Source organism: Poromitra crassiceps (genome assembly GCF_964638095.1).
Source record: "Poromitra crassiceps genome assembly, chromosome: 4".
In the NCBI taxonomy this organism is placed as follows: domain Eukaryota; kingdom Metazoa; phylum Chordata; class Actinopteri; order Beryciformes; family Melamphaidae; genus Poromitra; species Poromitra crassiceps.
In genome coordinates, this window is record NC_139626.1 from 46683104 (window position 1) to 46701868 (window position 18765).

The 18765-nt window shown below is 42.5% G+C and overlaps 1 protein-coding gene across 1 annotated transcript; it reads left to right on the plus strand.

Moving 5' to 3' along the window:
- Positions 1 to 1851: 1851 nt before the first annotated feature.
- Positions 1852 to 18201, plus strand: LOC310775814 (pancreatic secretory granule membrane major glycoprotein GP2-like; the record flags this gene model as incomplete). Its single annotated transcript, XM_083635943.1, has 13 exons — positions 1852 to 1886; positions 2350 to 2442; positions 2551 to 2647; positions 3918 to 3942; positions 6320 to 6455; positions 6895 to 7526; positions 7706 to 8152; positions 9249 to 9457; positions 10046 to 10194; positions 10573 to 10815; positions 13121 to 13283; positions 16447 to 16522; positions 16921 to 18201. 13 exons carry the CDS (start codon positions 1852 to 1854, stop codon positions 16938 to 16940), a joined length of 2325 nt encoding a protein of 774 aa, XP_083492069.1. The 3' UTR covers positions 16941 to 18201.
- Between the last annotated feature and the right edge of the window lie 564 nt (positions 18202 to 18765).

Sequence of the window (18765 nt, forward strand, 5' to 3'; positions counted from 1 at the left end):
AGCTGTGTTGCCACGCTAGGTTGTTGTGACACAAACGATTGAAAATGAGCCCCACACTCTCTGTGATGTTTGCTGCTTGTATGCTCCTTAAATGTCGGTTTGGCATTTTTCCAATTTTGAAAGCCATTAATGGCGAAAACAGTTTCATTTTTACTTTTTTTTTTACTAAATCCCAAACCTTCGATGGCGCAACAACGACACTGCGTGCAGTAAAGTTTCTTCCTTGTCTCACACAATGTCAGCCAGTTAAAGTCCTTAAACCACTGATACTGGACTGATCTTCCTCGTTGTTGCAGCCCAGTCCCCTGCATCCATTTAGTTTCCCTCAGCACAGCAGGGTCGTCTGGCTGATGAGGCTTTGTGACATCCCTGCAGCACTCACTTGAACAGCCCGGGCCCGACGAGTGCGAGTCCGACTCGGTGCGGCTTGGAGCGGGCAGGCAGGCGAGAGCAGGCGGTGGCGTAGCCGCAGCGGGTGGCTGTCCTCCTGGCTCGATAGCAGCCGAAATCCCAGCTGTAGCGGAGGACCGAGGCGTACACGGCGAATCATGATCATCTTGTATCCGTTTAGCCGCTGGTGTAAAAAAATTAAATATCTTGCTCTGCTCGCTCTGTCGTTTCATTGTTGTTACGAGTCGGGCAGTCGGCATGTAACTAAGTAATACTTGTTTCAGTCTAAACTCAGGTGGGCGCCCGCATCAGCTGAGCTATCATTGGGAGCATTGCCAATGAGGGGCAATGCTCCTCATTGTAGTCTTGGCCTTGATGGTCTCAGCGATGTGGATCAGAGTGACTATGGCTCTGATGAGAGACTGCCATGTTGAGAACCTTTCAAATCACTGAGAGCCCAGGTTTGTGATGATACATTCTAGATTCAAGATTCAAGATTTTTATTGTCACTCCGTAGTACAAGTATCACGTGTGAAATTCTTGTGCTGTAGACTCCGTTTACAACACAAAATAACAGGGCATATAGGTGCAGGAAAACAAGAGAAACAACAAGCAATAAGGCAGTAAAGTGATAAGACGACAGTGACATATTCACTGCACATACTGTAGGTGCAAATGGCATGGACATACTTTAAACATATTTAAACATAATTAACATTCTGTTTGCACAGGTGCAAATAGCATATACTTTTCTCACATGCTGTGATGTGAGATCGAACTTCTACATCCAAAGACTTTTGCTATGTGGGTACTCTGGGTACTGATGTTGTGTGTTTAAATGAACTTTAAACTTGAAATACCTTACGAGTCAATAACGCTCAATAGAACAGCTTGGTCATGTTTACCAGGAAATGTACCAGATCTGTTCATTACTATCCTTAAAAAACAAACGAAAACATTGAATCTTTTGGCAACCTAAACACACAGGTGAGTCCAAATAAACACACAGATGCCATTGTTTTTGTGCAGTACCACTTCCTTGAGACATCACTCTTGTCACTTTTGCATAACTTAAACTGCCAGCAAAACCAATTCTCTCAGGATTTCAGACTGCAGGCCAACTGATACTTTGGAGTTTCCACGGAAGGATTCAGGTTACATTCTTCCCCCTTGTCCACCTCTGAGAGCAGTTCATAATTAAGGTCAAATGAATATTACAAAGAAATATAAGCATTTGATTGGTGCAGAACATTGTAACAATTTGAGACCGGACCCAGTAGGAATAAGAACTTGTCTTGTACAGTACCACCTAACTCAAACCGAATACTTGGGCCTTACCAAAATGTTAAATTTAAAAGGTTAGAGCAAGAGATGTTATTCTGGCACCTGAGCACGTAGCGAGGCACACATCACCAGATAGCTGAACACTCTTGACTGAAGTAGCACTATGTAGATTCAATGATGAAGGAGCATAAAGCGGTTATCAACGTGCACTTGTACGTCCATTTATTGAAGACATAGCACTTCCTTGTGGTCAAGTTGTCATAGTGTAAAAAGACAAAGCTTCTCCAAGGATCATACAGGCAGATGGAGCAAGATCCAAAGAGGTCTTGACTCATGCTGTTATTTAGCAGGTTCTGAGGAAGGCACGTGACATTCATCTGGTGCTAGAACCTCTTAAACAGAATGAATACATGTAACATTTCATCACCTGTAGGATAAGTAAGAGTCCATGTAACCCTAGGGGGACACAGGGGCGCCGGAAGCAGGGGGACATAGGGACAATTTGTCCCCATGTCCCCGCACAGATTTTATCATGTTAAACGCACTGCATTTTTATAGTGCTTTTCTCGTCTACCGACCACTCAAAGAACTTTACAACACGTGCCAACATTCACACATGGCTGCAAGCCATCAGCATGAAAATTCATAAGAAACCGCAACATATTTGGTTGACAGGGGTTGTGAGATCATTTTCCACGCCCTGTGTTGGCTGTGTATAAAAAGCAAAGAGCGGAACCTCTGCAGCATCCAGCATCAGTCATCTGACAGGTGAGTTTCAAACACTCTGATACTCAGGTGTCCATTTATTGACTTGTTACTTAACTTTGACTGAACAGCTGCTGCTGATACAATGCTCTGATTTTTACTGTATTCCAGATTTGAAGTTCGACAGGAGAGAGACTTCATCATGACTCCAGTTCTCCCCATCCTCCTTCTGTCATTGATGAGCAGGACAGTCTTCTCCTCTCCTCCGGTAAGCTTGACCCTCTGACCACTCAGCCTGCTCACCAGAATAAAACGTTGACATTGTACATTTCTGCAATCCACGGATACATAGACTGTCAACGTTTGTGAACCAAAAATATCATGTTTCTAGATACATGTATATCAACGTTATAATATAACCAAGGGGTTTTCCATCAAGCCGGCTATAAATGAAAAGCCTGGCTCATTTCGATAAGCCTTGTTCATTTAAGTGAGCATTCCGTTCCATCTACCTCTGCTTATCTGAAATTCTCAATCCCAGCTCAGCTCAGAACTAGCATGGCTTCTCTCCATAAGCCTGGCTCATTTTCTGTTCCATCATCCTGGCTTATTCATGTATCCCTTACCATGGTTACTGAGTGGGGATTCCCCACTCAGTAACCATGGTAACGTATGCCGAACTAGCCGCTCTGGACCAGACTAACTGTCAGGCTTAGTTTAGGTTTGTGTCAAAGAATGTCCGACGGGCAGAAACAGACAGTTCTGTCAGTTGTACTCCTCATATCATGTAATAAAATAAAATTAAATTAAACTAATGAAAATAATGTCTCACTGTCTCCAAAATCAATCAATCTCACATTCACTCCCATTTATTTTAATTTAATCCATTAAAAGATCAAATAGAAATACATTTTTGTTTATTTAAACCCAATTCAAAGTAAGTTAAAATAAGTTAATTCAAAGTAAGTTAAAAGGCTCTGAATGCCATGTTTTAGACACGTAAAAGGTAAATGGTAAATGGCCTGCATTTATCCAACGCGCTTTACAGTCAGTAGGTACATTCACCCATTCACACACCGATGGCAGCAGGTTACCACGCAGGGTGCTGGCACACCAACGGGAGCAATTTGGGGTTCAGTATCTTGCCCAATGACACTTCGACATGCAGTCTGAAGGAGGCGGGGATCGAACCGCCGACCTCTTTTATCCAAAGCGATTAGTGGACGACCCGCTCTACCTCCTGAGCTACACCCGACCCATCAAAGGCCTATGCTTTGTTTAAAATTCACATTGAGATTATATCCTGGTTTGCAGAGTGCAGACATGTCAAATGTCAATGTTTCATTCTGGTGAGTGAGTTGCATCACAGGTTCACTCGGTTTTCAGATGTCATCATCACACATGATGTCATCACACATGTGTATCTGCTGCACTGCAGCTGTCATATCTGATGTCATCACACATGTCCATCTGCTGCACTGCAGCTGTCATATCTGATGTCATGACTAAACAAATGCTTTCAATGCTTTGTGCTGCAGAATGCAACTAGTGATGATGATCCAGGTGAGTTGAACAAACAGATATCAGAGATTTTTCATTTTCCTGTTTGTCCAGTCAATCTGTGTACCGACCCAGAACAAATTGCAATTAGTAATCATTCAAGGTTTTATGTGATTCCTAGTTTCTACAAATGTTACTCTATTCCTTTTCAGAAGTCTTAGCTGACATAGACAATGAGGCCATTTACACCTGGCATTAACATGCATTTTCTGCCATCAGATTGCAATCAGATTGTGCTTGACCACATTAGCCTGATTTAATTTACACTTGGCGTGAACATGCGTTTTGGGTGATGAGATTGCAATCTGATGGCAATTTGATCACACAAAATGGGGCATACAGTTGCTGTATCCAGATTGAGAGGACACATTGCATATACACTTGTGTTCAATGTGTACACAATGCATCCAAGTGGATCATCAAGTGGTCAAGCACAATCTGATTGCAATCTGATGGCAGAAAATGCATGTTAATGCCAGGTGTAAATGGCCTCTTAAATTGCACAGTTGATTGTTGACTGTTGACAAAATGTGCTATTGTAAGTCACTTTGGATGAAGGTGTCAGCTTAATGATGTAATGCAACGTAATATATGTGCACTTTGGGGGGTACCCTTACCCCTGGTTCGAGTTATAGCCAGAGAGCTATAGGGTCCCCCTACATTTATTTCCTCAAATTGTGGCTGTTTGAAGCCAGATTTAGAGGAATATCTCATTTTAAATTAACATTAGGTTTAGACTGTTGTGTGATGATGTCATTATTCATCGCAGTGCAGAGTAAAATTCCTTTTGGATATGCCAGGCAAGGACATCAAATTCTGGTGCTAAAATTGGGTATTAGCAGATAATTCAGTGAGGCAATCAACTATAACTCACTGAGAAACTTTTATCACATCGCAAAGAGGGAAATGAATTGAGAAAACTTGTTGGACAATGCACATAGGCTATTAGTGGAGGTTATTAATGTAGTGCATGTAGGGAGGATGAGCCGCCCTTATTTTTTAGAAGAGATGAGAGATTATGAAGAAATTAGAGATTATAAAATTTTAATCAAATGTGTTTTTTCTTAATAAAATGCATGGTCTTCATGTGCTTCGACAGTGACACCTGTAGGGCACTGATGGAGCGGCATGCAGACATAGTCTGTGCCCCACTGGTACTGTCCCCCCGCTGTCTGTCGTGCCCTCAGGGGTACACTAGAATAACATTACCCCTGAGGGCGTTTCATTTCCTTGGTCATTTATCTCATGCTAATCTATGATTGGTTGAAAAACAAATGCAATTCACAGGGAACAGTGAAGCCTCAACAGTCCTCACCAATCACTACCAATCAATTAATTTATTCAACCGTATTGGTTGTTGATTGGATAGATCGGTAAGATTGACATTGTATTGTCCAATGATGAATGAGTCTCTCAACACTGAATCCAGCTCACTAATAGGAAGTGATGACATCAAAATTCCACTTTGCTGTGATGACCTGACAGTAATCTATAGATTTACACGACAGTAGCAGCATATTATATTTTCCCCTTCTTCTTTTTATTTATTTTTTATCAAGCAGTAAGTTAGCTCACAAGCCAGACAGTCGTTGCATTGTATTACGCGAGCCAACACGAGTTTAGAGCCGGCGGCCGCGGTACGCGCGGAGGCTGAAATCTCCGCAAACACTGGGATATATGCAACGTCTCGGCTGCATGCGGTTACACTGTCTTTACGACAGCTAATGTCACCAGTACAGTAGTGGAGTGGTTTTGATTTATTTATTCATCAAACCTTTTACTGACAAACTAACTGTAAATAGCTTACTTTTTTTTTTAGGTGCATTGCATTGCTCAGCCAGAAATTATTCCCAGATCAACTCTGTTTCTCTTGGGCCTAAAATGCACCAGATGACAGCTGTTTAATCCATTTCATTTGTTTGTTTAAATAATCCAGATTGTTTAATCAACCTGCATTGAAAATGTACAACAATTCACCAGCTTCTCACAACAGTTGTAGCCTGTTTTCAAAGTGGGGTCCCCAGCAAAAAGGGGGGATAATCTATTTTCACTATATTTCCGTCCATAAGTAACACAATCTAAACTAGTGTAGAAGTGAGTAACTAAGCTAACAATAACCATAACAGCACAAATAATTGACGGTTGTCTGTGATGTTCACCTTTATGAATTATTAAGCACATCATCTCATGATTTATGTCATTTGCATGTAACCTATTGTTTTTGTTCTCTCAATTTCCATTGGAAAAACGATTGGAAATTCACAAATGCATGTATCAAACTGTTGTCATGTATCAAACTGTCAAACTGTTGTCATGTATCAAACTGTTGTCATGTATCAAACTGTTGTCATGTATCAAACTGTTCTTGCACTTTTCACAGAAACACTGGTCCTCAGCTGTGATGAATGTCACGACCAGGCTAGCTGTGGGACTGTGGAGCACACGTCCAGTGGCCGGGATTTGTCTTGTGTCTGTAAGAACGGCTTCGAAGGCGACGGTCTCGCCTGTTACCAGAGGTGGGACCAAGTCATTGTTTTGTCTCAGGTCTTTGCACTCAAGCCCAAGTCAAGTCTCCAGTCCTACATTTTGAGATTTGAGTCCTAAACAAGTCATCCCTGTCTTTAATTTTCAATTCTGCACGCTTTATTGCAACTCTTTTTTATTTGACCACCACATAGTTTTTTGTATGCAAACTAAATGATCATCTGGCATCTTTGGTGGCGCTCAGTAACGTAACATTAATTCTTCATGGTTCTCTCCTGCGACTTGATTGGATACTGTTAGATTTGTTGAAACAAATTGGATCTGGGGACTGAAGTGTTGACGTGCTGGGAATGAATAGAATGTTAGTTGATTCAGGAAATGAATTGATTTGTGGCACACTTTTTAAATAATATTATTTTTGTTGTCTCAAGTTCAAATCATGTGACGAGTTCACACCTCTGCCTGTTACAGTGCAAAGCTCTGCCGTGACTCCGCCTCCTGCTGCGGCCGTGGTTACAGCTGGTCTCCAGAGAGCGGCTGTGTGGACGTAGATGAATGCTCGCTCCCTGCTCCACCCTGCAGCCCCCCCCACCTCTGTCACAACACGCCTGGCTCCTTCCAATGCCTGCTGCCTCCCTCCAAAGTCAGATCCACCAGATCGATTCAGTTCTCCTGCGAGGGCAGGTCTTGTCCATTAGGCACAGACTGCATCAATGTCAATGGGGCCCTCCGCTGTGTAGACCCGTGTGACCACTACAGTGTACTGAATGACGCCTGGCGTGCAACAGATTACAGAGTTAGTGACTTACATTGTGACAGAGACGTTAACTGGCAAGGCTGGTATCGCCTGTACCTGGGGCAAAGCAGTGCTCGTATACCAGAGAGCTGTGTGCCTATATTCAGGTGTGGAACCCACGGTCCTCTATCGATAACAGAGCCTCATCCCACACTTTCAGATGAGATTGTACAACGCAGCGTCTGCGGCCACTGGAACAACGACTGCTGCCTTTTTTCCGAATCTCCTATCCATGTCAAATACTGTTCTGGACACTACTATGTCTACAAGCTTGTGACGGTCAATTGCAATCTTGCTTACTGTGCAGGTATCAACCCAATGCAAATATTTACCTAATCATTTTAAATTTTTAATGTTACAAGAAAATGCATCATATCTATTCGATATCCAAAACCACTGTATAAATTGTTCTCACTCTGAACTGTATGAACACTTGTCAACTGTGACACATTAATTGTTGCACTGCTTGTTTTTCATTTTGAATAGAAGTGGATCCTCTCGCCCCACCTCCAACTCCCTCACCTCCAACAACAACAACAACAACGCTGCCAACGACTTCACGACCACCGGCCACTCCCAGCAGCACGGCAGCAGCAGCAGACAACAGCACAGCGGCGGAGGGGCAGGTCCGCCTGGCTGATGGGGGGAACAGCTCGTGCTCTGGCAGAGTGGAGGTCTTCCACCAGGGACAGTGGGGGACGGTGTGTGATGGTGACTGGGACCAGCTTGATGGCCAGGTGGTGTGTAGACAGCTGGGCTGTGGCAGGATCCTGGCAGCTCCACAGAGAGCACGTTTTGGACAAGGCACAGGGCCCGTCTGGCTCGGTGATGTCAGGTGCTCAGGTGGAGAATCAAAGCTCACGGAGTGCAGCCACCAACGGTTTGGATCCCACAACTGCAGTCACCAAGAGGATGCTGGTGTTGTCTGTGAAGGTAAATACAAGCTGCACAAATTACTGTTGTCTCCCGACAGGAGGCCCAACCTAGCTTGCCTCAACAGGTTTCAAAAGATAGGCTAGTGGTGAATAGACTCGTCCTGCTGCTTTCTACGCCCTAATGTTTCCCCTGACGCTTTTAGTTATATTCTATAAGTGACCTACAATAAAAGACAACATAAAAAGCCCCATTAGTTAATGACAGCTCTATTTTCAAATGAGTGCAAGTTGATGTGGTTGCAGGAAATTAGTTATGGGGATGAAGAGGTCTCTGAGAGAGCGATCTTTCCCCGGGAGGAAGAATAGCTCTTGTCTTCTCAAGATGTGGGCAGACATCCAGGCACTGATGTCTTTGAGACGTGTGGAGATGCAGGAACAAGACCAGAGGACAGAGAAGAATTGATAAGGGTAGTGAGGAAGATGTTGGTGGAGATGGTTTGGAGAAGGGAGGAAGGGATAAGATCAAGGGGGCAAGAGGTGGCTCGGTTAGACCTGACACGTTTAAGGACATCTTCAGGGGAGAGGGGAGAGAAGGAAGCAAGCCCAGGGACAGGGGGCAGAGAAGCAGGTTTGGAGTAAGAAATAGTGTTGTTAGTGGCTGGATGATGGAAGGAAGAGCTGATTTCATCCACCTTCTTAGCAAAGTAGGTGACGAAATGATCAGCTGAGAAGGAAGGGGGGGTTGAGAAGGGAGGAGAAGGTGTAAAACAGTTTACTGAGTTGGAGGCAGAAGACTGGATTTCAGAGATGAAGTAGGAAGTCTTTGCTGTCGACACAGCAGATGTGAAGTTGGAGAGGAGGAGGTGGTCAGAGATTCAGACAGCGAGCAGGAGGAGAGGATCAAGCAGGTTTAGTTTTGAAGGAAGAGAAAAAGTTGAGCTCTAACCAACTGCAACCAGATTCCAACCAAAAAGTGCTCCACTGACCAAGAGAGCAGATAGCTCCTTGCAGACAAAATGTACACAAAATAAATACTGTAAGTCAGTGTTTAAGGATCTGCTGTCACTTTGGTCTGACTTTGGTCTCACTTATCATATTTTCCTGTTTCTCTCCCACTTCCCCTTTCTTTGTTGACCTCACATGTCTGTTTGTAGTGCCGCGCCCTGCACTGCAGGGTGCTCAGGTGGTGTGTGGGCGTGAGCGGCTCCAGATAGCTCTGTCTGTGGCTGAGCTGGCGTCTTCTGACCTGAACGCGCTCTCCGCTCACCTGGCAGACATCCGCTGCTCCAACGCCAGCGTGCAACACGGGAAGGCGTGGTATGGAGTGGAGCGCCGGGCGGGCGTGTGTGGAAACACTCTGACGGTGAAGATCTGACCACTACCTGCTATCTGAGTGTTTTGGAAGCCGGTTTTGTTCTGTTCTGTTCTGATCTGATCTGATCTGATCTGTTCTGTTCTGTTCTGTTCTGTTCTGTTCTGTTCTGTTCTGTTCTGTTCTGTTCTGTTCTGTGGTTGGGCAACAGTGAGCTTACAGTTACACACTAGATTAACCATATGATTTATGGCATTCCAATGTATTTTAATTGTATTGTTTATTCCTGCAGCGTTCATTATTACAACTACTAATATTGATCCTCATAGGGAAGCTTTTCACTCACTCGCCTGCAGGGAGGTCAGAGTTCAGGGTTATAAATAAATAAATAAATAAATAACTTTTGGTCTGTATAGCTAATTTCACCATTCATGACACCTGGATGGGGGGCAGTTTATACAGTCTATGGCTGCAAAAAAGTGCATTTGTATTGACTGTAATGGCAAATTGACCCTACCCTAGTATGAACCTACTCAGGTTTCTCTAAACAACACTTGGCCACCCTGCTGCTTGTGGCCGAGTCTCTAGCTGACCCGATCCTTTAGTTAACTGATCATTCAATCCACCTCTGTGTTTCAGACCAACAGCAGCCATGTGATCTACTCCAACAGTTTATTTGTCTACTCTGTAAACCTGTCCTGGGCCCTCCCTGTCAGAGTCCCCTTCTCCTGTGCCTATCCCCTGCACAGCAACACCAGCCTGGATGTGGCTGTCAGACCCTACCTGCTGTAAGAAGTCTTTTCTCATTTCTGTTCATGACTGTGACGACACACTTTAAAATACTCAGTGGTGGAAAGAGCCTACTCGAATATCCTACTACTCAAATAGAAGTACTGTACTTTGTTGATATTATGATACTGGTGTAAAAGCCTACTTAAAAGTAAAAAGTAGCTCTGCATACAAAATGTACTCAGAGGAAAGTTACATTTTAGAAAACAGAACAGTTTTAGGTCTGATCTTTCAAAATAAAGTGCACAAACAAAGTAAAACCAGATTATTACTCTGCCAAGGAGTTTATGTTTTTGGTGGCGTTTGTTTGTTAGCAGGACTGTCCATCTGCCACTAATTAAAAAAATAAATGTTTAAGTCTTGTGTTTTCTTGGCAGCCTCTCAGGTGGTGTTTCTGGCTCGGGTACCAAAGCCAGCGCCTCCATGTCTCTGTTCCGGACCTCGGGCTACACCGAGCCATACCCGCCCGGCCGGGTCTCTCTGCCCCTAGGTGACCCGCTGTACGTGGGCGTGTCCGTGGACGAAAGCGACCCCAGCTTTGTGGTCGTCCTGGAGGACTGCTATGCCACTCACTCCTCCAACCCTGACGATCCTATCAGATACTCTCTCATTCACAACAAGTATGTCTCCCTCTCAAAGCCCCATTATCTAACTTTTTTAACCTTAATATAACAGCTGTTTAATCATTTTGATGGCACAGTGACTTTGGGGTTATTTGGAGCTATTCTTTTGAGTGAATCAGGACAAGCAGAAACAGTCAAATAAGGCTGATATCTGAACCTACAAACAGGGAAGTGTAGCATTTAGATGTGGGCGCAGTTTCCCCAATTAGAAAAACTACAGAATGGGGCTTTCATTGATTTTTGGACACATATATAATTTGTCCAAAAAGGTCAAGCTCAAATGTCTAGCTTTTTGCTGCGATCATTGAGTCCAAATGGTGTTTGTCTCCAAAACCCAACACAAAGACCAACCCACATATCCGGCGGCTCCATGTGAAATGATTTACGATTCGACCTGACCATCAACAAAACCAGATCACGCCACCCTCTCACCCCACAGCAGTGTATGCTGCAGCAGAGAAAAATAGTCCCATTACTTCCCGATCAAAGTGTTAGTGATGGTGGATTGTGTCGTGTTTCTCTCAACTACCCTGTGGAGCCTACAGATGTCTTTTTTTGGAAACCTAGTGCATATGGATATGCAGACTACGTCACACATCCTGATATACACATCATATACTGCAAACAGTTTGAGAGGAAACCCGCACAAAGGAAGGAAGAACCTGCAAACTCAGTGGATAACTCACAGCCTTCTTGCTGGTATCCTGGTTAAAACAGACCTGATAACAGAATGTGAGGTGTGGGTGGGTCATTGTATCATCTGAGTACCTTTTGCGTCCGCAATGTTTGATGAGGTGCGTTTCCAAAGCTTAAAGCTATTAATTCAAGTGTTCTTGTTAGTGTAACTGTATATGAGAAAATACTATTCTTAAAGAGTAATATAGTATTTTTAATGTTTTTTCCAAAATATCACGAAATAAACATATTTTTATCAAACATTTATTATTTTCAGGAGTATATGTGTGTCCCTGTTTACATAAGATAATTCAATTAAAAATAAAAACATGTTTTTTTTTTGTAAAAAAAATATTTGTATATGTAGTTTGACTTACCACCCCGTCACACATTATTCATCTATAATGAACGCCAATAATAAGTTTACGCTCGATACAAATGTTGACAATTTCAAAGTGGAAACTGCACTCGTTTGGGAGAATGACCCATGTCACATTCTGTTTCGCATCACGTATCAGTCTGAACTTCTAGCCACACACACTGATTTTAGTGGCTAGGAGGACTAGCCTTGACAGACAACTCCTTCCACCAATCAGCGTGGGCAACTATGACGCGTTCCTAACTGGCCCGGTTCAGAGCCGTATAGATAGAAGAGTCCCGACATCTCCATTCACTCCAATGGAGCAGTTTTTTACTCTCAAGAGTTCCAGAAAGTAAGGTCCTGGATTAAGCAGCACTGTCGAGTTGCAGAAAAATACACAGTTTATGTTGTACTCTGAAAGGGTTTTCCCCCCTTGAATCAAATTGTACTATATCAGCTTTATTTTAGCATGCAAAAGTAGCGCGAGACCCATTCCTGGCTGTTCATTGGCTATTGAGTCTCGCATTTTGGTCCTCCGCTGACGCCACTCTCTCTCTAGACTAGAGGACACTAGCCCGGTTATATCATCAACTAGGACACAGTCCCTGATTGGTCTGGTTACATTGTAATTTCAGCAAGCTGATGAGGTCACATGATCAGGATGGTTTTAACGAGGGTATCTTTCTATGAGGCAACAGTACTACAAGATACTTTACAAGATACTTTAACCACTGATTGATCAAATACTTCTCATGAATGCTCCTGAACACATCATCAGTGATGTAACCTCGGATCATGTTTGTGCCCAAAGAGAATGGAAAAGTGATGATGTCTGTCTGTATGCCTGTCTGTCTGTCTGTCTGTCTGTCTGTCTGTCTGTATGCCTGTCTGTCTGTATGCCTGTCTGTCTGTCTGTCTGTCTGTCTGTCTGTCTGTCTGTATGCCTGTCTGTCTGTCTGTCTGTCTGTCTTTCTGTATGCCTGTCTGTCTGTCTGTCTGTCTGTCTGTCTGTCTGTCTGTATGCCTGTCTGTCTGTCTGTATGCCTGCCTGTCTGTCTGTCTGTCTGTCTTTCTGTATGCCTGTATGTCTGTCTGTATGCCTGTCTGTCTGTCTGTCTGTCTGTATGCCTGTCTGTCTGTCTGTCTGTCTTTCTGTATGCCTGTCTGTCTGTCTGTCTGTCTGTATGCCTGTCTGTCTGTCTGTCTTTCTGTATGCCTGTCTGTCTGTCTGTATGCCTGTCTGTCTGCCTGTCTGTCTGTCTGCAGGTGTCCCAGTGACAATCGACAAGTGAGAGTGGATGAGAGTGGCTCCTCCTCCCGTGCTCGTTTTTCTGTCCTGCTCTTCCTGTTCGATGGGGGAGAGGACCGAGACGTCTTCCTGCACTGCAGCCTCAGCATGTGTGAGCGCAACAGTGCCCCCTGCACCCCGGTGAGTCACACATCCTGGTCTCGCTTGGCCAAACTATCTCCACACTTCACTAGCGCAGTAGCGCTGGAGAGAGTCTGGCACAACCTACGCTCATTCTGGTATAGGGGGAAAAAAACACACTGCCTTGTTTACATTTCTTTAAACCAATCACAATCATCTTGGGCGAGGCTAAGCCCAGTGACGGTGTCCTTGCGAAATAGCGTTTGGGGTGACTTGTTTTGGAAGCAAATGTCTAAATCCCTGCATAAGAAAATAGCACATAAAAGAGTAGCCTGTAGCCTCCGTTGTGTTGAGAGTCCTGGCAGCAACCCATGGTGCTTGCCCAGTGGTGGAGCGGCACCGACATCCCACTTCCAAAGGGCACACGCTAACCACTACGCATGCCCGTAGCTACCATTGAGGACACCAAATAAATAAAAAATGCAACAATTTGCTTCCTCTCTGTGTGCTATAGAAGGAAGAGACATAGCTCACCACAACGTTCAAATTTTGCATTGGGACTAGAGTTTGGAGACAGTTTTATTGAAGTGAATGGGTAGCCTAAGTAACTACCCTGTAACTTACAGGGTAGTTACTTAGGCTACCCATTCACAACATAAGTGATGTTTGTGTAGATGGGCCATTGTATTTAATTGAGCAGTATTCTGCCATGTGTAGCACTGTAGACATTTACAGATAACTAGGACCAGGGTCTAGGTTCAGATGAGCAGTATTAACTAGGGATAAACCAGGAAAAACGGACCACAGACCAGGGGATAAGTTTGAACTGCCGGCTTATTTATAGAAACATTTAGTAGTAGACATACATATAGATTGGTACCACAAACACATTTAACAGACACAGGAATTAGAATGAAATCCCCTTGAAACCAAAAGCCAAAGTAAAAGATATGCAAATGTCCCTTCTTATCTCAGTTTAGTTTGATTTAAACCTATTTGAGTTTAAGAGATAATTTCCACTTATCCTTTAAGTTGTTATTTAGTTCCCTTTGAACGGTTATTTTCCCTTTGAGGTATAACTCAATTTCAAGTTCTTTTCTCAGTTAGGCCTATTTTAGTCTACTTTAGTTGTAGTTTTCAGTAATACAACCCATTGGCATTACCCATTCAACATAAAATAAATTGGAAAATAAAATACCACTGTGAATACAGTATCAAAATCAAAACTCAAAATAGTCAGATCTGTTATGATCAATAACTCAAATATCACTCTTAGGTGTGTTCTCAGTCCTAGTTAAATTCTGTACCAGTCCGATGAACTTCACTGCGTGTTGCAGCACGATACGGAATGTTTTAATCCTACCGCGATCCAGGTAGATGATGAATCAAGAATCCTTATCCTTGGAAGTGGTCTTGCAGCAGAAGACGTCCGTCCAATGCGATCTCTCCTATGGGTGGCTCGCCATCTGGTTTCCCCAGCTCAGTGTGCCAACACCAAGCAACCGATCCCCACAATAAACCTGGCCAAATCCTTCTTCAAACTCAACACTAAACAGGAATCCAGTAAGGTGACAGCAGGTGAACACGAAATCTTCCAAAAACGGGCAAAAATAAAGGTTGACAGCTCCTCAAACTTGCTTCTTTTGTCTTAATTTCTCTTCTCCAACATTCAATTTGCGACGGCTCTCTTCCTTGTCAAAGTGCATCTGACGCAAGAAAGATGCAGCTTTACTTTTCCTCTCTCTCTCTCTCTCTCTCTAGCAAGCAGCGCTATCGCCACTCTGATTGGCTGTTCACCATTTCACTAGTTAAAGGAACAGTACGCAAAGTAAATGATAAAATAACAATGTAACTAATATTGTGACTTCACATTGATTAACCTAATATTAATTTGCTTCAAAGTTAACCTTGGTTACAGTAAGTGATGTTTGTGTAGATGGACCATTGTATTTAATTGAGCAGTATTCTGCCATGTGACCTGTATGCAGAATATATATATGGGGAGACATTTATTTTTTGTATCATTGTAAAGCAACAGCACAGTAAAACGATATTAATCTAACATGATGTCTGTAGTTCTTTATAGATCTACCCTAGCATTTTACTTTAAAATGGACAACGTTTTCTAACCGGGGGGGGAAAAGCCCCCCCTGGACCCCCATGCCGCGTTAAAATGACCTCGGTATTTCTTAAACCCTGGCTACGGGCCTGCCACTAAGAGAGCTAGCTCCCTTGGCGGAGCTGGTTAACAGGCCTTTATACTAGGAGTTTAACCAAATTACTTGCTACCACTCGCATACTCGCATTCATTCGGTAACACATAAACTTGCCATTTTAAGCATGTAGGTTGCTAACTCGCAGGTTGTTGTTTTCTACATAGCGACACGTACTTTGAAAACACGCCGATACCGGGAGCAGAAGGGGAACCTGAAATGGACAATGGCAGAGTTTATACCGGCAGCCTACTGCGTTTGAGTCAGACTACACTCTAATAAATAAAATAAAATAAAATGTTGACATGTTACATTTCTGCAATCCATGGATGGAGTGTCGTGAACCTTTGTGAACCAATACGCGTCATATCAACATTTCTAGATATATCATGTAAATAACGCTATTGTAACGGTAGTCAGTGGGTTGTGCTGTGCAGTGAATAAACCTCTCAGACTCAAGGGATGGTCTAGTGACTGATGCTAGAGCCCGTGGGTTTTAGCCTCCTTGCTAGAGCGTCCGCCTCCAATGCCGTAGGTTCCTGGTTCAATTCCCATGCTGCGGGGGGCTTCACAACGTGGGTTTCAATGGCACAGTGGAATGTCGGGGTGGTGGATATGCGTATGCCTTTTACACCGGGGGTTCGTGTCCCAGCATGTTCAAAGTCTGCATTTCAACCACAAGTCACATTTAATGTTGTTATTTAACCCAAACCCTAAGCTTAACCAAGTTGTTTAACGTGCCTAACCATAACCCAAGTTATCATTTGCGCAACATTATCAAATGATTGCTGTGATATTTTCAATTTTTAACTGACATTTTCAAATTGATGTTGGAAACACTCCTGTGGTTGGAGGACTTGTTGAAATATAATAAATATAATATTATTTGGTTCAGAAAGTTAATATTGAACATATCAGTGGTTTGCAGAATTGTAACATGCCAATGTTTTATTTTGTGGCCTAGGTTGGTTTGTGTTAACACCCCCCCCCCCCCCCCCCCCCCCTCACAGGTTTGCTCCAGAAGGGGGCGTCGCTCTGTTTCCACATCTGCACCCATCAAGCCCCTCACCATCGGACCAATCACCTGTGAGTATGAAACACAGCCTGCTATAGAGAATCACAGGAATGAGTCCGGGTTCGTCAGCAAAAAAGTGAATGGGGTTTTAGAATGGGGATTTCACTTAAATGCATCAAATAAGGTATGTGGTTAATGCATTTAAGTAAAATCCCCATTCTAAAACCCCATTCACTTTTGCACTGAAGAACCAAATGGCGGCAATTTCTGGATAAAGCCTACAAAAATACGTCATCCCTGTGGTACTCTATTGTTCAGGGTTGATGTCTCGGTATTGTCTGTAGTAACCATAACATTTCTTTCTTTCTGTCTGTCTGTCTGTCTGTCTGTCTGTCTGTCTGTCTGTCTGTCTGTCTGTCTGTCTGTCTGTCTGTCTGTCTGTCTGTCTTTCTTTCTTCTGGATCTTTAGGGGAAAAGCCACTCGAGTGAGCCAGCAGACAATCACATCCCACTTTGTATTGATATTATTTTGATCTAATTTTCTTTTGATTCATATTATAAACACTTTGCTGTACCTGTACGAGGACCACAATGGAAACAAGTCCTGGACTTTATTGTGTTTAATTCCTCAACAATTTTAATACTGGTGTATGGGTTTTATCTATTCATTGTGTATTTCTTAACATCTGTCATGAATGAATTCATTCATTTATTATAAGACGACAGAAAATGTAAAAAAAAACTGGGATGACCTGAGTAAAGACAGGCTCCAAAAAACCCAAAACAAACTAATGACAGTCATCCTTAACCTCAGTCCAAGAACGCACATTAGCGTTATAAACTTCTCATGGTCTATAAAATATTACATGACCTTTGTCCTAATTATTTTAGTAAGTACTTTCAGTCTGTTCGGGACACTCATAGCCTGAATACGAAGGCTAGTGTAGCAAACTTGAAACTACCCAATCTGAAAAGCAAAAGTTGGGAGAAGAACATTCCTATATATGGGAGGGAGGAGTGGAACAAGATCCCTAATGAAATTAATTCTGCAAATTCTCTGAATGGTTTTAGAAACCTTTTGAAAACATTCTTGCTGGGTAAGCTAGAGTAATGTGTGAGCCTGAGCCTTTCATTGAAATGGTTTTTGAACTTATGTTGGTTTATATCTCTTGTTCTTTTTACCCTTGACTGTTCTGTATTGTTTATATCAGTGGTTTTCAACTGGTCTATAGCCTCAGGACCCACATTTTTCCTTACTCATTAAGTTGCGACCCAAATTTCAGATTTTTTTATACCACTCAAATGTATTTCACAAAAAATAGTGCAGTAATGCACAATGCCTTCATGCACTGTTAAAATCATGAAATAAACAAAAAAGGTGCAACGAAATTGCAACTAGGGCTAGAAACCCAATGTCATGAAAAGGCAGACTTATCTTGAATTACAGACCTATATATTTTTTAAACAAGTTAACCTGGTCAATTAAAAAAAAAACAGAATTCTTTCTCTAAAACAGTCGAGACATAATTTTGGTTGTTAGATTTTTTCCCCCCACAGGTGTCTACGACCCCCTCAAGGTCGCGACCCACCAGTTGAGAAACCCTGGTTTATATGATGCTATGTGTTACTGTATGTCCTGTTTTTATAAGACCAGGGACCATGTTGGAAATAAGTGTTTACACTTTTACATGTCAATCCCTTGGATTTTGTTATTCTATATCCAAAATAAAAAAATAAAACCAATCAATCAAGCAATCAAATCACACCCTGTCGTGTCGTTTCTGTTACGATGTATGTATAATACTGTATATCATACTGTATATTGGATCTGTTTTAGCTCACTAGCAACTCTATTTTAGTTCTAAACCACAATCCTTTTCATCTTTGTATCTTTTGTGGGACCTTTGTGGAATCAAAAGGAATTCACTACGTGATGTTTGATTTATATAAAAAAGTGAATGAGCAAACAACATTTAACGTTTATTCTCAAATTCAGCCAGTGAGATACATTTCTGTAAAACATCAACAACAAACACACAAGGGCATATGTGGCAAATGTAATTTAGTTTTTAGATTAGTTGAGAAAGTCGATAAAACTTGAAAGTGATGTGAGAGAATTAAATACAGCAACAAAATACAATGATAAAATGTGAGATAAAAACCCATAAGTGCTTATAAAAACATCTCACGTCAAAACAAATGAAAGTAACAAAACAATATGAAACAAAACAAAGAAGCAAAAGCCATGGATTTGGATAAAAGCTAAAAGATTAAAAATTAAAGCTGCGGTGATCGTGCTCTTGAACCTCCGCGC